Source organism: Vipera ursinii (genome assembly GCF_947247035.1).
Source record: "Vipera ursinii genome assembly, chromosome: 3".
In the NCBI taxonomy this organism is placed as follows: domain Eukaryota; kingdom Metazoa; phylum Chordata; class Lepidosauria; order Squamata; family Viperidae; genus Vipera; species Vipera ursinii.
The window spans coordinates 174483703-174505638 of record NC_139516.1 but is presented as its reverse complement, the minus strand read 5'-3'; the positions used below and the strand labels follow the sequence as shown (position 1 = coordinate 174505638).

The following is a 21936-nucleotide window of genomic DNA, read 5'->3' as shown; positions in this document are numbered from 1 at the left end:
AAATGGATCCTGCAGACTTGAAGACTGAGGATTCCAGTCCTGGTCCTTAGCAGTATTTTGAACTCTTCGTCCCTTTTTGGCTACCGTGCTGTTGACTTTGTCAGTTGAAACTACAGCAACCTTTTTTTTCAAGTATACATTCTGTATGTTTTCAAAACATCTGTATTACTTATCTTCATTTCATTTTTTTCTCTGAGTTCAAAATAGTTTTAACAGATATCCATTCAATTTTTATGAATTCTAGGAAAGAATGAAGCAATCAGAAGCTGTGATTTCAGACCCTTTGTGGGAATGCTTTCTATACACGATATGAATAACACAAAAACGGTCTTCTGGCATCTGGAAAAAATATATAATGAGGATAAAGAACAACAAAATAAAAGGATATGAGTTACTAAGTATCTCATATCTCAACTGAAGGGAGCCTAAGAAGGGCCAGATAAATAGACAGGCTAGACTATATTAAAAAACTTTAAAAACCTGAATGTCGATAATGACAAACCATTTTATATGAATATGAGTAAAATAAGATGTAAATGTCCATGTAGTCATCAGCAATCTGGCTCAGGGATCTTTATGTTCTAATGATCTATTTGGACTTCATGTACAAAATAAGCACATGCCCAATCATTCATTTCACTAATAATAGACCAACCAATTGAAACCTGCTTCTTTGTACTCCACTAATGGGATTTATGGATGTTGTACTATTAAAATAAAGAGAGATTTATTTCAATATAGCTAATTGAGAAACTTTCTTGGCTTCAAGCCTTTCTTCTAGTATCTACTCTTGACATTAATTAATCAGTGCTCTGCCTGACATCACTGAATTGATTGCTTCTCTTCACAGGGAGTCTTTTCCGCAATGTACGATTTTTGGAATGGTGTTTACCTAAAAGTTAATTAAAAATATAAAAAGGAGGTATCTGAACTTGTATATTTTTTTTCTTTTTTGATGCAGCTTTTAAAAATGGCACAGTTTATTCCAGAGTAAGATAGTAAATAGAATCGACCAATACTTTATATACCGTGAATGTTTATCATTTTAAAAGATATTTGTTTTCAAGATATCTAAAAGTATATTAAAAGTCATTCAGAGCCACAGAAATCTCATCTAACATCACAAAAATTATGTGTTAAAAGTTTTGTTTCATTGCAAATGCATTAAACATTTTATTGCCAACAAATCTGCTGCCCTTGAACATTTATTGGCTCTCATTTGTTTTCAGAAAAAAAAGACTACTGTGTGGTAACATGTAAAAGGATAGCATTTTTTTTCCCAAAAAAATGATCTAACAGTTGTGTGTTATTTCAAGCTGTCCTTCATAACAGCAGTGTAGTTTCCTGCTGCCTTTTTTAAAAGTAAATTGTTTTGCTGATGATCTCTATATAGCAGTCAAATTAAACTCTGGCATTCAAACCCTTAGGGCGTGCTTAAAATTGGATTTCATTATTAGCAACGCATATATTTTGTACAATAATCCTTTCTTCACATATATATTATATACAGCTTCAGAAAAAATACATCCATATGCCCTTCTCTTGAATTAAATGACCCAATTGCCTTGCCTGTCACCTTCACCATTATTTTTATCACTATTACTATCCTGACTGATGAAACTTTCTGTTTTCTTCCTTGCTACCAGGGCCCTCTCTATGTTATCAGACTATGGGCTTACAGATGCATCAAATGTGGAAGATGAGCTAAACCCACCCAACACTTATGCATCTGACAACACAAACAACAAAATCCTAGAGCTTCTGAAAAACAAGGGGAGGGAGAGATCAAGAATAAATGATATAGACTAATTTCCCCTGCCTAGTGCTCTTCCGATGCTCCCTCCAGCTAGGGAAGGAAGGAAACTGAAGACTCTAGTCCCGACACATTGGGGAGGTACTAATTTAGGGCCAAATTGAGACAAAAATCTTTCTGGCAAACTTCTGAACATGACAAGTTTCTTATTACATCCTTAAGTGGCCTCTGTTAAAAAGAAGTAAACCCCACTCCAGCTTTCCCTGGGATGGGGGTCTGGATCACCCTCCAGCAGAAAGGAAGAACTTTTGAAAATCCCATGTAGCCAAAGGTGATTGGACCAATGGTCAACATGGAAGGCCCCACTGGAACTTGGGGTGATAGGGAGAAGCTATCCTGGTATGAAATATCATCCTGATCAGGTGGGGATGACTCCCACATCCACCCACTCACTCAAGGGAACAAGAGAATCGTGAGTCTTGCTTTGGCCCTAGGCAGGCTGATGCATCTCTCCCCACCTCCCCACACCCAGTACCAGATGCTTTACTCCTACTGGATGGCGTAAGTCTTGCGTCACACGGAGGGCAGTAGGCGATTGGGAGAATGGTGCCCGCGTCTCCTTTTTTGACTAATTATAAAGTCGCCTTCTCCACTTCTTTGCTCCTGATTTTGCTGAAGAGTTCCGAAGCTACAAGAGATACCCTTCTTGGGAAGCGAAGGAAGTAGTCCCAGCACCGCCGCCGTCGCTTCTCTTCGGTAAGATTGATTTGGAGTATTGCAGCAGGTCGTCCTTCGCCAGCTGCCATGCCTTTCCTCCTCCCTCCCTCCCCGTTGTTCATTTCTTTCTCTTTTCTTTTCTTTCTTTCCCCTGCAGTCAGTTAGCTTCTTGGGAGAAAAGCCCTCGCAGGTTTCTTCCGTGGGATCTTCGCCAAGAGGCTCCGAGCGAGAGCTCACTTCAGAAGCGCACCGTATATTCCGGAGCGGAGGAGAAATGTAAGTCTGGGCGTGTGGCGAAGGAGGGGACAGCAGAGCTCCCAGGTCTAGGCTTCTCCAGATTTTTCTTTTTTTTAGAGCCTGGGTTTCACTCGCCCGCCTCCCGTGGCTCATTGCCGGCGGGGATGAGAATGGAATCAGATTTCAGGTGAACGGGATGAAATTCGCTCGCCGCTGGTCATAGTATAGCATCTGTCTGGAACTCTTTGTTGTTCACTTTTAAATCATCCCGTGACAGTACGTGAAGTATTTTATTCTTTGCTTCGTTTGTTACTAAGATTTTTCCCTCCTTTTTTTCCAGTTATACTGAAACTCTGTATAAAAGCCAATATTTGCAAAAGGATTGTTCTGTTTATTATGAAAGGAGCTATTTGAGAACTGATAAGGGAGGGGAGGGTTACACTCAATTCCAAGGAATGTATTCTAATTATATGTTCTTTAATGGTTTCTAGCATCATGCATGAAATTGTCCATATATGACATTATTGCAGGATCCAATCTGGTTTGGTCACCGGGACCACAGGTCACCATATAAATACCACACACTCTGCAAGAGACAAGTTTCCTGAGGATGAGTTCCAGCACAAATCTGAAAGCTTGGAAGAGTAAACCTCTGGTCCTGGTGACCAACCCAGATTGGGTGCTGCAACATTATACTTTGGATTTTTTTTTCCCCATATGTATTTGTTAATGCAATCTATTGCTTATAAAAAAGGGAATACTGTGACTGAGTTTAATTCTTCTTCTTTTTACAGACCATGACATTGCTTCTGAGGTGTTATTTCTTGCTTTTGGCTCTTAATGCATACCTTATCCTTACTGTTCAGGCAGAATGTGCAAAAGATTGTGCATCCTGTGCCCATCAATTGGTGTATCACGCTGATATCAACCCCTTGGTAAGCAGAATTTACTCATTGTTATTTTGAGATTCTTTCTCCTGGCTCAGCTTGATGCTTCATAGTTGCACAAATAGATTACAAACTCAAAATTAGATAGATCACTAACTTAGATTAGTCACTCAATGGATTTGAATTATCACTGAAGAACTTATAGTTCGTTGCCCATGTATATTTTCACACAGAGCATTGAATCTAATGTATATCAACTACAGATAGAAGCACTACCATACTGAAGATTAGTCGATGTTCTTCATCAACAAAATTATAATAGTACATCAAGTATTATTTATATAATTTTTCTCCCCAATGTGTTTAAGTGTTATGACTTCATTCACTAGTAAAATGTTGCTTGAAAATTGATGTTTTTTAAATGTTATTATTGTATTTTATTTTTTTGTACTTTAAAATTAATCTTGACTTCTGGCATTAGCAGGGACAAGTCCCTGCATTTTTCTTGGCTATGTTTTTTTTCCTAAGTGGTTTACCACTGTTTTCTTCCTTGGGCTGACCCATCTGGGTTCCTGTCTAAAACTGGAACTCATGGTCTTTCAGTTGTAGCCTATTGCCTTAAACCACAACACAAAGTGGCTATCAGTCTTTAATACATTAAATATTCAAGTTATATATACTTCATTGACTAATTAATAATGAATATGCATTAAATTCATTGGTTACATTCCTCTACTTCATCGCAGCCATATCAATGAGTTAACAAGTCCTCTTTAACTCTCTGTGTTGGAAAATGCTTGCTTTTGCTGTAACACGCTAAACAACAGATGAAATAGCAAATAAGGTGGAATGCCTTTCACATATTTCAGCTCATCATGTTGCAAACTTAATGGAAGCTATGAGTTTCAGAATTAGTACAAACAATAGTGCCTCAATTTTATGGTTTATTATTGTCTCCCTATATCCTGCTTATGTCATAATATAGTGGTGGCATAATTATTTCTATTGTTGGTTTCTGTAGCCCCCCCCCCCTTTTCGGTCAGTTTGATGAAGATAAAGACTTGGAATCTGTCAACCATTTCATTTTATGAAGCTGGATCAATTAAGTCTCACATGAACACTTAAGTGAGAATAATATGATCAAGGAAAGATTGAAATTTCTATTTAAAACCTGGGCTTGATTCTGGCATGAAAGTACATTTGAGAAGGTATAGCACACTTTTTCTACTTTTGGAAATCCAGCTCTTATCTGGCTATTCTGGATTGTATATATTTTTGCCAAAGCTTATAGGAGAGATTTTATCCAATTAGTGTCTACTTTCTTACATTTTTATAACTATGTAGCTAAAATGATATGCAGGAGAAAATGAGCTTTTATTATTCAAATAGTGCTCCTCCATTCCAGATAGCAAATGTTTTTTTAAAACAGTCTTATATTTCTTTGTTTTATTCTATCAAGCCTAAGCATAGGACATGATTAGCTTCTTAATGTCTTTTCATATTGTTCTCACAACTTTAGGAATTGGGTAAGGTTGGGAGACACCAAAGGGTCACATTATTTCCGTTCAGGTGATATTTGAACCTGGTTTGCATTTTACCTTTCGGGGTCTAATCTGACCCAAAACAATATATATATTAAATATATATATTAATGTACATCCTTTCTCCTGCCCTCCCCCTTTCCCAATGGTCTTTCTTCTGTGAATTTGTTTTTAAAATATAATCAGGTCCATAAGATCATGTGCATTCTTCTATATAATCTCTTTGGTTAATAATTAAGACAATTGAAACTAATAAGATTGACATAGAGAAAAACGTGTCTGCTATGTTCTTAGCTGTCGATGTCCTTTGCAACTCAAAAGCAAAACAGCAGCTGATACTTCATGATATTAAGCTCCCAGACTTTCTTCCAAAATATATTTTTGAAAGAAAAAAAGGTATTGTTTTTCAAGTTTTACACTTATTCTTCAGCATGCACATGAAAGGCAAGAGCATCAGTTTGAGTTCAACCATACTCCTGTTAAATAATGAGGATCGTTAGCTTCATTATTATTCCAATAAATATATACATTAAAAAGATAATATTAACCAAAATAATCAGGATATTAATTACTATCTTAAAGAAAATTGAGGCAAAATAAAATAAAAGTAAGGTGCAGAGCCAAAAGGTTGAACAATCTTCCCTTATCAGATTTTCATTGTGGAAATGAATTAACAGCCCTCTCAAAAATAAAGATAGTACAAGGTAGTACTATGGCCACAAAAGGCATCATTTAATTTACAACAGACTTTTGAAGAACTTCAGGAATGGTTGTGTTGGCCAAAAATGAGTTATAAACCAGCATAATTGGATGGAATCGGGTGAATGTATCTGGGTAGACTTCCATGAGTCCATTCCAATGAGCAAAGATGGACATACTTCTGGGCAAATAAGCATAAGTTTACATCAGATAAGAGAGCAAAATAGCACTGAAATTAATCACTTGATTTTTTTAGCTCATAAATACGTCGTTTAAATTTGAGCAGCTAGCCATTTATTTTTCCTTTTGTTTAATTGCATCCTGAATAACAAGACCTTTCCATAACTATTTTGTTTGGTTTTTCCTTCTTAGTTTAGAATAACAGAAGTGAAAAATAGGCATTATTTTCATAAAGAGTGAAAGATTTCCCTTAAAATAAAGTCATACACAGAAAATAGCATAACCTAATGCTACACGGGGTATCACAATTCACTCATTACATATTTGGTTCTTTTTCCTTTAGCCTACTAAAAAGATTTTGGTTGTTGGTGACTTTAATGCTAATCTATACATTCACTTAATTCTGCAGTTTGGTTCTTTTTTCACATCAGATCTATTAAGTGAATGCTCCAACACTGGAGGTTTTGAAGAAAAGACTGGACAGCCATTTGCCTGAAATGGTATAAGGTTTCCTGCCTGAGCAGGGGGTTGGACTAGATGACCTCCAAGGTCCCTTCCAACTTTATTATTATTATTATTATTATTATTATTATTATTATTATTATTATTATTATATTATTATTATTATTAAGTTAGGGTTATCAATCAGTGGTTGATAGTTACATGCATTCACACCATAATCACAACTGCAGAGGTTAAAAATGTTTTGGATATGAGATTTATTTAGATTTATTCTAAGATGGCAGCACCTGGAATGGCTCCAGCTGCATTGGCTCTCAAAGGTGAATAGTTTTGGGAGGCATATTAAGGGATATAGGCCACTTGATCGGGAAGGCTTTAGTGTGTTTGAGCAATATGGTGGAACTAAGGTAACATACGACTGACAATCTTTGCTGGCATGGCAAGTTTATAGCTGTTTCGGAACTGTTGGTAAGACCGCTATAAGTCGTTGGCGCTGTTTGAATTTGTTCTGCCAGCAGCAAGATCTGACTGCTGGCCTAGCGATGGATTCTATTGCAAATCAGGGCTGTTTCAAAGGGAGGCAGAGGAGAAGAGGTCCCAGGGCTTATGGAGCAAAGGAACTGGTAGCGGTGGCAGCATGCTCCAGGGGCGAAAAGAAGCAAGGCCTCTTTAAGGAAAAAGTGGAAGAGTCAGGATCAGAAAAAGGAAAGAAGGTGAGGTCGTGCAGGAATAAAAGCTAATTTGAGGGCTAATCCACATGGAGCCCCATTTCCATCTGTCCTGTTTGCCATCGTTTGCTCCCGAGACTAAAATGGATGATCTGAAACTTGAGCTGGGCATGAACAAGGAGTGTATATTGGAGGTGGTGACCCTTTGAGAGCTGTATGCAATGAAATTTCATTTTGATGTATGCCGATTGGTGTACATTCAAAGTGACAATAAAGTTGTTGTTGTTGTTGTTGTTGTTACACCAGCAGGAGGCAAAAAAATTGCTAAATATTCTGTCAGACTTTGAAAACCAAAGAATTTTCAAAATGTTTCTGTATAATAATGTTCACATACAGCTCTATGCTAATGATAATTGCATCACAATTCTATTGAGGTATACAGGGTATAATTTATAGCCAAATATTCATATTCAAGCATGCAGAATTTTCTTACTTCAGAGAAAAGTGATGAACTCCTAAGGGTTCTTGAAGAATCCCTAATGAATATAAATTATTCCTTCATCAAAACTGAGCTGCAAGAAATAAACTGGTAGAAGTAAGCCACAGTCGTAACTGGTAAATCAAGCTAGTACAATTCCAAGCATGAAAAACAAAAGCAAAAGTAAGAAGCAAATGTGTAAATAAAGCAATAGCAAACTCTCAGTTTGAACAAGAAGCATTTATTATAAAGAAAGCTAATGATCAATGTTGTATAGGTAGATTATCAGGGGAGTGGTTTCCCAACGGCGGGAAATCCACGAGCCTGGGTTGGGTATTGTTTCCTGTGGCGGGAGATTCCCGGCCGGGGGTTGGCCAGCGTCCAGCGGCTGCCGGGCATATATTCAGCCACCTGGACAGGGATCCCCGTTGACTCCATGTGTACCAATAAAGCATCGCTGCAATACCTCGCTGTGTGTGTGTCATCGATCCGAACACAACAGTGGCGACGAGGATGGGATCGTTCGGCGGAACAACAAAGGAACAAGCGGAAGACAGCAACGCGCGAAGCGGGAAATTCAAACCGCCGTCAACCAAAGCAGCTGATCGCCGTGAACAGAAAGCAGAATGGCACAAGTCAGATCTCTGAAGGAATTCGACCCGAATTACCCCGAAGACTGGGAGGAGTACGTCGGCCAGGTCGAGGGATTCATGCTCGTAAATGGTATTACAGACGACCGGAAAAAGGTGGCAGCGCTCCTCACCATCAGCGGCACACCGGTTTACCGGGTTGCCGTAGGACTGTGCCAACCGTTGCTGGTGGCTAGCGTCTCGTACGCCGATTTACTGGCGAAGCTAAGGGTTCACTTTACCCCCAAGAGATCAGAGCTATACTGGCGGAGAATCTTTGAAAAAAGGAACCAGAAACCCGGTGAGTCAATAACACAGTTCGTGGCCGCCGTGAGGGAAGTGGCCCTGCGTTGCAAGTACGATAACTTAGAGATCCGGATCCGCGACAGGGTGGTTTTGGGCTTGCGAGATGAACAGCTTCAGAACAGGATAATCGCAAAGCCCACCGGAGATTTACAAGAGGTGTTGGACGAGCTCCTCACCTACGAATCAACAGGGAGACGTGACCCCCCCCACAATAGTAATGGCGCCGCGGCTGAAATCAATATAGAAAGCCATGTGGACGGTGGGGAGGTGGACTACACATGGGAAGCCGACATCGACGAGATCGCCCGAAGTTTCGGGAAGATGCCAGCAAAGACCAACCACCCGGACAGCACTGATCGAGCAAAAAGGCAACAACCGCAACAACTACCAACACAAAGGTTCCAGAGAGACAACTCAACCCGATCGCGAGACCCCGACGCCAGGTGTGGCAGCTGCGGCGGCAGCCACCCCCGATCTACCTGCCAGTTCCGCAATGCTAAATGCAGGAACTGCGGAAAAACGGGGCACATTCAAGCAATCTGCCGAGGAAGACCGCGCGACAACCAACTTCACAATATCGACGCGTGGGCTTTAGGTAAGGTAACCCCCCGATCGAGTGGCAGAGAGGACCCCAGGCCTAAGGCGCGATCCTCCAACTGCGGGAAGGGGGTGGGGGTCAACCACATCGGGAACCCTAGGATCAATCACATACTGAGCCCCAAATTAAAAATTGAGGTCTGGCTGCAAGGTATTCCCTGCAGGATGGAAGTGGACTCAGGGGCCTCGGTATCAATCATATCCAGCAGTACCCTAACACATATCGAAGAGAAGTGCGGGCAGAAAATTCCCCTAAAACAAACCATAATCCAACTAGCAGATTTCCAGAGATCACCCATAATCGTTAAGGGAAAAGTTACCGTAACCGTCAGCTACAAGGGATTTAAGGGCCCCCTAGATCTTCTGGTCACCGAGGGCCAGAGAACCAGCCTAGTGGGCCTCAATTGGTTTAAGGCTCTAGGCATTTGGGTGGGGGGAATAAACACAGTCCACCGCCAGAGCCTCAAAACCGTCTGCGATAATTTCGCAGACGTATTTGATGGTTCCTTAGGGAAGTACAAAGGCCCCCCCCATTAACTTTAATCTGGATCCAGCAGTTAAACCCATCAGGCTTAAGGCCTGGAGGGTACCCTTCGCGCTTAAGGGAAAAATCGAGGCCGAGCTAGAAAAGTTAGTAGGCCAGGGAGTGCTGGAACCAGTAGAAGGAGGCCCCTGGGAGACACCAATCGTCACTCCCCTTAAACCTAACAGGGATGTGAGGATTTGTGCCGACTACAAAGCCACCCTTAACCTAGCTATGAAAAAACATGCTTACCCGGTCCCGACGGTGAAGCAGGTCCTCGCGACGATCCAGGACGGCGCCATCTTTGCCAAGCTCGACTTGGCGCAGGCGTATTTGCAACTTACTATGTCTAAGGAAGCCGCCGAGGCTCAAACGATAGTTACCCACAAGGGGGCGTTTCGAGTCCATAGACTGCAGTTTGGGATTGCTGCAGCTCCAGGCATCTTTCAAGAAGTGATGGAGAGGACCTTAAAGGGCATACCTGGAGTATGCCCTTACTTTGATGATGTCTTGGTGGCTGGAAGAACTGAGGAAATCTTGGCAGACAGGCTGGAAAAGGTACTGGAAAAATTCAGGGAGGCAGGACTTAAGCTAAAAAGGGGGAAATGCTGCATTGGAGTTAAATCCACTGAATTTTTAGGATACAGGATAGACGCTCAGGGCATACATCCCATAGAGGAAAAAATAAAGGCCATTAAATTAGCACCAGAACCAAAGAATAAGGCAGAACTCCAAGCATTCTTAGGTCTTATAAATTTCTACCACGCATTCTTGCCACATAAAGCTGCCATAGCCGAGCCCTTACACAGACTGTTAGATAAAAAGACCCCGTGGCAGTGGCAGGAAAAACATAAACAAAGTTTCAAAACCTTGAAGGACATATTGTCTAGCAGATCCACTGTCACACATTTTATAGAGGGCAAACCAATTTACCTCGCCTGTGATGCATCACCCTATGGGGTGGGTGCAGTGATCAGCCACATGGGTGACCAGGGGGTTCAGAGGCCAATCGCATATTATTCCAGAACTCTAACCAAAGCAGAAAGGAATTATGCGCAAACAGACCGGGAAGCACTAGCCATCGTGGCTGGTGTCAAAAAGTTTCATGACTATCTTTATGGTAGGGAGTTTACAATATTTACAGACCATAAACCCCTTTTAGGCTTATTCACCACAGATAGACAGACACCCCAGATCATATCACCTAGAATGCTCAGATGGTCCATTTTCCTAGCAGCGTATACATTCACCATTAAGTACAGACCGGGGAAGGAAATGGGGCATGCAGATGCTCTCAGCAGACTGCCACTACTTGACACAGGGCCAGACCCAGCTCCAGCGAGTCTCATCTTATCACTGCAAGAACTACCAGAATGCCCATTGACAGCCCGGGACATTGCCAAAGCCACTAGCAAGGACCTCATACTCAGCAGGATAGCAGCATGGGTCCAGGGGGGGTGGCCTAGTGAGAACCCTGACACCTAATTCACACCATACTACAGGAGGAAGGACGAAATGTCGTCACACCAGGGGTGCCTACTGTGGGGCAACAGGGTAGTTATACCAGAGATACAAAGGAACACAGTCATAACGGAACTGCATGAGGGACACCCAGGGGTGGTGCGCATGAAGGCACTAGCGAGGAGCCACTTATGGTGGCCGGGACTGGATAAGGCAATTGAGGACAGAGTAGCCGGGTATTACCAGTGCCAGAAGTCTAGGCCAGAACAGACACACAAGCCAGTACACAGGTGGGAGGTGGCTCGCAACCCGTGGTCTCGCATACACATAGATTTTGCAGGGCCATTCCTGGGCCAAATCTTCTTGGTTGTAGTAGACAGTTACTCCCGGTGGTTGGAGGTCGTGCCTGTAAAGACCATGACATCCGCCAAAACGATACAGGTCTTGCGGGGACTCTTTGCCACCCATGGGTTACCCGACGTACTAGTCTCTGACAATGGGCCGCAATTCATGTCTGCTGAATTTCAGGATTTCCTCAAGGCCAACTGGATTAGGCACGCAACGTCGGCTCCCTTCCACCCCTCCTCTAACGGATTGGCCAAAAGGAACGTCAGGACTACCAAGGAAGCATTGAAAAGGATCATCCAAGGTGATTGGCACCAGAGACTGGCCCAGTTCTTGTTGGCCCAACACACAACACCATGCGCTGCAACGGGGAAAAGTCCTGCTGAAATGAGGTGGGGCAGAAGGCTGACAACCAAACTGGACAGGCTCCACCCAGACAGACTACCCATTGAAGCAGAACAAGACTGTGCAACCAGGTCCTTGAACATCGGGGATTTAGTGTGGGCCAGGAACTATGGGCCGGGGGAAAAGTGGACACAAGGGGTAGTCATAGACAAAACAGGGCCACTATCATACATCATAGAGGGGGAAGGGGAATGGCAGATCAGGAGGCACATCGACCAGCTGAGGAAAAGGTCTCCAGAGTTCACTCAGGGGGCGCCCAGGGGGGACCCCATAACACAAGATAACAACAATAGTTATGACTGGTGGGTAGATACACCATCGGGCAGGGGAACGGTAACACACCCTAGGCAAGCAGAACTACCACCTCAGGGGAACATGGCTGCACAGCCAGCAGCCCGCATAATAACACAACGGGCCGTAGACCCGACACCTGAAAGGACACCCCAACAGGCAGCAAGGCCCAACGGGGAAACCAACAACAGTGCTGACATTCCAGTGGGGAGGTATCCTGTTAGGGCCCACAAGCCACCCACTTACTTAAAAGATTACGTTAGATAATATAACTCTATCTGGGGGGGAAGGGGTGTTGTATAGGTAGATTAGCAGGGGAGTGGTTTCCCAATGGCGGGAAATCCACGAGCCTGGGTTGGGTATTGTTTCCTGTGGCGGGAGATTCCCGGCCGGGGGTTGGCCAGCGTCCAGCGGCTGCCGGGCATATATTCAGCCACCTGGACAGGGATCCCCGTTGACTCCACATGTACCAATAAAGCATCGCTGCAATACCTCGCTGTGTGTGTGTGTCGTCGATCCGAACACAACAATCAACTTCAATAGTTTGAATTAATCACATATGCAGGAGCTAGGGACTGTCTATTAAGATGCTCTAACTTATAAACCTTGGGCTTAGATCCTTTTTTATTCTAGTTTCTGAAGTTCCTAATAACCTTTTAATAATCAGAAATTAGAGAAAAAGTCAGTCAAGGAAGGAAATTATATATTTCATCTTGAAAGAATGTGACCTGTTTGCTTCCAACCATGATGAATTCAAAACAATTAGAATTATTCCTCTTTTGAAAAACTATATTATTTCAGTTAGACTGATATATGGAACAGGACAATGAGTGTCAGAGACCTAATAAAACCAAAATTTGCTTTCTGAAAGCTATGAATGAAAATGATTATAGGCTGAATAACCATACCTTTTAGTATTAAATTTTGCAGATCAAGAATGGACCAATTTTAGGGGGGGAAAGTTACCATAGTCCCCACAATACAAAAAAGATGTTGAGACCCTAAAATAAGTACAGAGAAGAGCAACGGGTCTGGAGGCTGACCTGTATGATGAATGGTTGAGAGAACTCGGTATGTCTAATCTAAAGAAGAGAAGGGCTTAGAGAAGGAATGATAGCAGTTTTCCAGTACTAAGAGCCCTCACAGAGAACAGTGGGTTGACCTATTCTCCAAAGAACCTGAGGGCAGGACAAGAAGTAACAAATGGAAGATCCTTAAAGAAAGATCCAACCTAGAACTACAGAGAAATTTCCTGACAGTGAGAACAATTAATCAGTGAAACAACTGGCTTCCAGAAATTTTGGGTACTCCATCACTGAAGGTGTTCAAGAAGAGATTGGACAGCCATTTATTTAGAATGATAGAGGATCTCCTGCTCAAGCTTGGGATTGAACTAGAAGGCTTCAAATGTCCCTTCCAACATTGTTATTGTATGTTCTATGTACTAAATTGTAATACCACTGGAAGAAATAAAGCTGAGGAAATTAGGAATATTTGGCTACTCCAAATGAATTCTCATGGTTCAAAATGTTTAATATTAAGTGTACAGATTGTATGCAGTTCAATCTTTATTTAGTATAGAAATTAACAGAATATTTAGGGATGTCAATTATAAAATGCATTTCTTCAACCTGTGTTTGAAATCAACTTTCATATAATTCAACAACCACTTATTGAATCAAGCAGCAGAATTATTTTATTTACTGTATATGCATGTATGCATATTTGTCTGTCTGTGCATATATCTTTTTGTCGATCATTATCTATCTATCTATCTATCTATCTATCTATCTATCTATCTATCTATCATCTATCATCTATCTATCTGTCTATCATCTGAAACAGCACAAGAAAACATTCCTGCCAAGATTCTGCAAGATAGTTCTGAAATAATTCTGAAGTTTCTTAAACCAATTTCCTTGAAAGCAGCGTTTGAGTAGAATTTTTAATTATACCGTATTCCATACATCAAAATGGATACCATCCCAGTTTCTGAGAAATCACACAATAAGGAAACTTTTGTCAGACTCAAGGACAACAACAATATAGTGAAATCTAATTGAGTCCAGTTCTTCATTTGTTTATACCTAATAGACAAAATCTTGCCAGACTAAAGCTAAAACCCTCTAATATAATAGAACTATGCTGAAAGATTCTAGAATGGCTACCCGGAACCTCTTCCTCCCTTGCCCATCCAGCTCTGGATTGTGCAGTCTCTTAATTTGGGTTTATCTCTCGAATGTACTGCCGGCTAGAATTCCCCCCCCCCATTTCTTCTCCAGGTTCATAGTCCATCACACATTTTGATTTATCAGCAACAGTGATTATAGAATATTTGGAGAAAAACTTACGTTTTAAAACTAGCTGAACTGCCAACTAATATATGCTTTTTGTTTTGCTTTTATCAGCTTAAGCCCTTAAACTTCATAGTCATATATAATCGTTTAAATGGAGAGTGATATGTGTATTTGTGTATGTTGTCTTTATTCAAAATTGTTTTCAATCCCTTAAATGAAGGATAAATGGGGGATTTATAGCTTATATGTGATTCAAAGTATTCAAATTGCAGTACAGAATAAGAGGTTTACAGATGGTTGCTTGAATTATCATTCCAAAGAATTATGTAATTATGAAGTATTGAAATACTTATGCAACATTGCTGACATACTTCTCTTTAACCCAACTGTGCAATATGAGGCAAAGGTAGCACCGGTAATCTATCTGGATAGTTGCAAAACCTTGCGTAAGAGCTTTACCATAAGAGCAGGGGGTTGGACTAGATGACCTCCAAGGACCCTTCCAACTTTATTATTATTATTATTACCTTGAGCTCTATCAGATAATCAGAACAGTCAACAATTAAGCATGCAATTATCTATTAAATCCAGAGATGCCTTAGCAAATGTCCTTGCTATACGTGCCTCATTTCCAGGTATTGCCTTCAATGAAATGAAATGAGCAACAACACAAATTAAGCAGATAGGGAAGAATGGGATTTATGGACACTAGTGTTTCTGAACTGAAAGAACTCTGAAATCACTTTACTGATCCAACTAGATCATTTTAAGCAGCACCTTCTGTTTAAAAATTAATATCTCTTATTGGCATAAATCAACTGCTCAAATTATATCACTGTATGTAGACTGTGATAGATAAAAGTGTAGTTATAGACTCATCAAAACTGTAATTTTAATTAATAAAAACTGATGTGTCTTGTTGATTTCAAGGGATCTAAGAGCAATTTAGTCTAGTCCTTTTTTATGCTATAGAAAAGGGCCAGGGAAATAATTATCATAATATTTCCCTACCCTGAAGTTCTGTGTGTTTTTGAAAAGGCTGGGAAAACTACATGCAATATGCTGCAGTAGGAAGAGGCCATTGGTAAAAAAATTACTGTGCTATTTCCTTCCTTTAGTGGGAAGTCTCCTAGTATCTTCCATGACCACAATGAAGAAAGATCATGGGATAATATTCATTATTATTTAATACTTTAAAGCTGTTACTTAGTAAAGTTTTACTTAGGAAGGCTTTGAGGATTAATTTTAATAAAGTTATTCTGCAGCATCCTTAAAAATTTAGTTAGTCTGTTATTTTTTATGAAGTGATTTTGCAGCAGTTTTATTGATATAACATGCAAAAATTTGAAATACTTATTTCAAACAAATTATTACAATAATCACACTTAGAAACAGGATTGTGCAATAAATATGTATTTATTTTCAATATACTTATATAATCTGATCATTGGTTCAGTCACTTTTACACCACTCATCTTGGTTTCACCTACCTTTTTGTTCCTCTTCTACACTTTTAACCAATCCCAAATATTTTCTACAGAATTTTTTAACAATCTAAACTACAGGGGCAGTCTGACTATATTCAGTTTCCCATTGTGTGGATGTGTGAGACATTATATCCCTTAAAAATATTTTTTGCAACAGCACTTTCTTCTATCCATAAACTGAGCAATCCTATATTTCGCAAATCATGCAAAATCTTTATCACTATTATTAGACTACTGTTCTGAGAACTACATCTTTTTAATTTTTTAATTCCATCTTTTCCATGTTTAAAAATTACTTAGATCATCAGTTCAGGAAGAATTTTAAAAAGTCAAGTACATTCGTTTTGTTTTGTTTTGTTTGGCCATATTCAGAATTTAAAATTCTGAAACATAAGACAATATTTCAAATGTTATTTCTATTTCTAAAATAACTTTATAAAACAAACTATTTTTCAGGCATGTACACTAGAATGTGAAGGAAAACTGCCTTCTGCCAAAGCCTGGGAAACCTGCAAGGAACTTCTTCAGATGACTAAACTGGGCTTCCCCCAAGAAAGCAGCAGCATCCTAGTGGACAGTCCAACAGAGGATGAAAGCCATTTGCTAGCCAAAAAATATGGTGGCTTCATGAAAAGGTATGGTGGCTTTATGAAAAAGATGGATGAGCTCTATCATGTAGAACCAGAGGAGGAACCCAATGGTAGAGAAATTCTTGCTAAAAGATACGGAGGGTTTATGAAGAAAGATTCAGATGATGATGGTTTAGCTAATTCGTCTGATCTTCTGAAGGAGCTTCTTGCAACAGAGGAAAATGCTGAAACAGGACACTATCAGGACTTGAGTGATAGTGAGGTCCTCAAGAGATATGGTGGCTTCATGAGAAGCATAAAGCGCAGTCCAGAGTTGGAAGGTGATGCCAAAGAGTTACAAAAGAGATATGGTGGTTTCATGAGAAGAGTAGGAAGGCCAGAATGGTGGCTGGACTACCAGAAAAGATATGGTGGATTTCAGCAAAAGCGTTTTGCTGATACGCTTCTTCCTTCAGATGATGATGGAGAAAATTATTCCAAAGAGGCTCCAGAGATGGAAAAGAGATATGGTGGATTTATGAGATTTTAGCATCCCTTATTTTGTCCTTTTGATCCCAAATCAAAGACTGCCTCATTGACCATAATTTATTGTATTGTGTTGCTTGTACTGTACAGTTTTTTACTGTCCTGGTTAATAATGCAACCTATTGTCTGTTATTTCAAGTTTTGTGCTCTTTTCAGTAAAAAATAACTTCTGTTTTAGTCTAATTTGTCTATATTGTACTTTCATGCTAAATCTATTTTAATTACCATATCCATTTCTTTAAAGAATGTAATTGTTTAACTGTATATACAATAAATTCTTCATTTTAACTGCATAAAATATCTTGAAGCATTTTTTTGTAGTCACTAAATGTATGAACAGCAAATATTTAACAGTGGAATGTTTTTATGTGAGTTTTATGCTGTCCATGAAATAGAAATTTAAATTATATCAGTCATATTTTATCATTTACTTTCTGAAAATATTCCATAAGGTTACTTTTTAAAATCCTGTATTTCAACAGCTTAACCGTATTTAATAATTTATATATAAGCTTAATCTTTGCTGTAACCAGCCTTTATGTTTGTAAAGAACAGATTTCATCACTTCAAGGCAATAATCCAATCTGATTAAATCCAAAGGGATATTATTTTCATAACCATGTATATAATTGGTTACAGTGTTCTTAAAGATAATTAAGAATATAATCCTATACTGTATATCAGGGGTGTCAAACTGCCGGCCGGAGCGTCATGGAGAAACCGCGCCCATCCCATTTTCAGCAATGGGAAAAAGTTCCGATACATCGTGCGACGTCACGTGACGTCGCGAGTTTGACATGCCTGCTATATATGCTTTCTATTATTCAGTGACTTAATTAATTCTATAGAATAATTTGAGAATTTTACCATAAAACTTTTATAGTTATGAAATTACAGAACTACATATAGACCTTAAATTCAGCAAATACTTCAGCTTACAACAGAATCATCAACTTACGTAAATATTTTTTTTTATTTTTTTATTTTAATTCCATTTATATCCCGCCCTTCTCTGAAGACTCAGGGCGGCTTACAAGCTTAGCAGTAGCCTTCATTCTATGTATATGCCTGCTTATTAGGGATTTCACACACACCCCAAGCGGCATTATTACAAAGTCAGCTTAATTGCCCCCAACAATCTGGGTCCTCATTTTACCTACCTCGGAAGGATGGAAGGCTGAGTCAACCTTGAGGCTGGTGGGATGCGAACCTGCACTAATTGCAGGCGGATTCAGAATTGCATTCACTATATTTCAGGATTTAAAATTTTGCTTGTCTCCAGATATAATTGGTTGTTTGTCTGTTGCATTCAGGCCTCAGCAGCATGAGTCCAAACAGCAACTATGTTAGCTTCTTTAGTCATAGAGACTATCTATATATGTATAGTTATTTATAAGGGTACAGTTTCTCTAAATGTTAATTAGTACTAATTTGTGACTTTATAATAGAATATGGATGAATAAAGGAAAACAAGCTAGAACTTATTGTATTCATCCCCAGTCTTATTTTCGGGGAAACATGGTGCAACATATTTTGAGCACTTTTTCATATGTTGCAAATAAGGATAGAAGAATTGTATATGCTGAAATGCAAAATTGCAGCATTCCTGACTTCTAACCTAGGTATGGCATATTTGAGAAAATGCTTATTATCTTTATAGAATGATATTTAATAAAGAGTACTTTGCTGAACATATTGGGACAGAGCTAAACGATCTTATATAACATGCGCTATATTAAAAAGACTTGTTACTTTTGGTCCTCTTCACTTAAACTTAAAAAAAAAACCTTGATACATCCTATGATCGTTCTGTATTGAGATACAAGTTAAGGTTTTAAACGGTACATGCTTTCTGTATCAAGCATATAAATGATGTTGTGAGTAGTCTAGGATTAACATTACACTAGTTATCCCATTTGTTCTTTGCTTCTACATATAGTTCTTGTGAGAGAATGGTCAAGGCAGCAAAAACACTCCCATCTTTATTTTAAAGAAGTCAGCTAGGAAAGTAAAGGAACCAGTTCTTCACGTGAAGTGGTATAGGAAACACTAGTTTATATACAGGTAGTCCTCAATTTACAACAGTTTCATTTAGTGATTGTTCAAAGTTACAACGGCACTGGAAAAAAGTGACATGACCATTTTTTATACTTATGGCGATGGCAGCTTCCCATGGTCACATGATCACAATTCAGAAGCTTGGCAAGTTGTTCATATTTGTGACGGTTGCAGTGTCCTGGGGTCATGTGATCCCCTTTTGCAACCTTCTGACAAGCAAAGTCAATGGGGAAGCCAGATTCATTTAACAGCTGTGTTACCAACTTATCAACTGCAGTGATACATTTAACAATGGCAAGAAAAATAATAAAATGGGGGCAAACTCACTTAACAAATGTTTCACCTGGCAATATAAATTTTGGGCTCAATTGTGGTCATAACTCGAGGACTATCTGTACAGTTTATCCCTTGCAGAGAAAGTTGATTTTATTATAAAAAGCAGTAATATGCACTAATTTTTTTTATTTTTTATTTTATTTTAATTCCATTTATATCCCGCCCTTCTCCGAAGACTCAGGGCGGCTTACAAGCTTAGCAGTAGCCTTCATTCTATGTATATGCCCGCTTGTTAGGGCTTTCACACACACACCCCCAAGCGGCATTATTACAAAGTCAGCTTAATTGCCCCCAACAATCTGGGTCCTCATTTTACCTACCTCGGAAGGATGGAAGGCTGAGTCAACCTTGAGCCTGGTGGGACTCGAACCTGCACTAATTGCAGGCAGCTGGTGTTACTTAGGGAGGCATTAGCCCACTGCTCCACCAAGGCTCATTTGACTAATTTGACTTGGAGTATGTAAATGGTCTGAAGTCTTATTTACTTACTTAGAAAATTATGAATTTCTATTTATTTCTATATATCCCAATTTATATCAATTTCACACATCATAACAAATCTATGCTCAATCCTTTGGATTATCTTTTATCCTAAAATTTATTGTATATTTTATCCTACAGTTATATTTTCTATTCATGACACTCCTCTGTTGATTTCTATCCAACCTAGCTTTAGTTCTGTTTTCCTTTTATAGCACAGGTGTCAAACTGCCGGCCTGCATCATAGTGAAACTGTGCCCATCCCATTGCCGGCAATGGCAAAAAGTCACAATACATCATGAGATATCACATGACATTGCAAGTTTGACACCCCTGTTTTATAGGGATTATTGGGATCATTCTATTTTCATAACAGATAATTTCGTTTTCAGTGGCTGGAATTGGCTGATTTCCCTGGACCATTTCTTTCCCAACTTTGTTCGCCACGTGTCTCTATTCTTAGCAGAGCCTGCCACCTGGGACTGTTTGAGAATTGATGTTGAAGAAAATCCTACTGACTGGGGTTGCTAATAGCTTGGTCACATTTGATTTCTCCACATGTGGAAAACTTTGTGTCTCCCATTTTCTTTCATGCCACTGAATGTATGCCATTCATATTTCTAAACATGTTGCAATTCATTGACTTTTGTACTGCTGTTGCTCCACCAATCTTTTGTCAACTGCTGCTCTTAAATGCTGCCATACTGATTTCTTGAACACTACTACTGCTCTTCTCCAATGCTGCCTTTTTTCTTCTGAATGCTGCTCCTATCACTCAGTCATTGTCTCTGCATAGCACTTAAAGTCACCCTGTTGCACATGGATCAATGCTATTTTTCTTTAGGACAAGAATGTTTAACCAGAAAAGCAGAGTAGACAGCTGTAGCTGTGTAAGTTGTCTGGGATGTGTACATGTCAGCCTACAAATCTACAAGAGCAAGCAAAGCGCATACTAAATAAGTCTATGTGCCAGTGGGAGAGGATGGCAAACAAAGGAATTTTTTTCCCAATCATGGTCTCCCAGCATCTGTTTTGGAGCTGAGAATGTGTTCTGCACATGTGAAGCAAAATTACATTTAAGGAGAATCCAATCTAGATTAAGCACCCACATACTTATAATCAGAGCACATCAGTTGCACGTGTGAAGCAAAATATGTATTTTACTCCTTGTGAAGTAATAGGATCAGGTGTCAAAAATAACCGTCCGCAAACGGCAGGAAGAACCACAGCAGGAATGGTAGACAACCCACAAAGGAAACGTTTATTCTCTTGTACAAACAATCCAAAGCGGGAACAAAGTCAGCGTTGGGTGCTTTCTGCATCCAACGCTATTTAAAGCCATCCGGCACAAAACACCACGCCCCCCCCACAAACCGGCATCCGCCCACCTCCCCATAAATGTGCAACTCCTCCCCTCCAGGGCCTTTTGGCTTCCGCCCTTCTTCTGTGCCCCACATGCAGGTATGTAGCCCTGGAAACCCCCACACCAGACCCACAGGCCCCACCATCTCTGGTCCTCTCCCACCCGGGACTGTTCTCTTCACAGTCCCAGGCCCCGGGACCCCTCCACCCATCAAAGCCACCCCAGTTTCCCAACCAGGCAGCTCCATAAACAAACCCCCCACAGTCAGAAGTGTAGTCCTTGCGCCGCACTACGAGGGAAGCCCAGAACAGCAGCTGCATGTCAGTTTCCCCTCTGCAAGGCAGGCGTGGCATGTGAAGCCAGTCAGAGCCTTGTCCTGGCGCCTGCAGGCCTCTCCTGTGCAGGCACGGCATTGGGACCCTCAGCAAGGCCTCCCCGCGCTGGCACGGATGCCGGAAATGGCCGGGAGCCTGCCCCATCGCGCACAGGTCTCTCCTGGGCAGGCATGGCACGTGAAGCCAGTCGGGGCCTTGTCCTGGTGCCTGCAGGCCTCTCCTGCGCAGGCGCAGCATTGGGACCCTCAGTAAGGCCTCCCCGCACTGGCACGGCCGCCGGCCGGGG

The 21936-nt window shown here is 40.4% G+C and overlaps 1 protein-coding gene across 1 annotated transcript; it reads left to right on the top strand.

The window, feature by feature from the left end:
• The first annotated feature begins 2343 nt into the window (after positions 1-2343).
• Positions 2344-17211, top strand: PENK (proenkephalin). Its single transcript, XM_083357998.1, has 4 exons — positions 2344-2509; positions 2628-2746; positions 3502-3642; positions 16420-17211. Exons 3-4 carry the CDS (start codon positions 3505-3507, stop codon positions 17080-17082), a joined length of 801 nt encoding a protein of 266 aa, XP_083214124.1. The 5' UTR covers positions 2344-2509; positions 2628-2746; positions 3502-3504; the 3' UTR covers positions 17083-17211.
• Positions 17212-21936: the final 4725 nt, after the last annotated feature.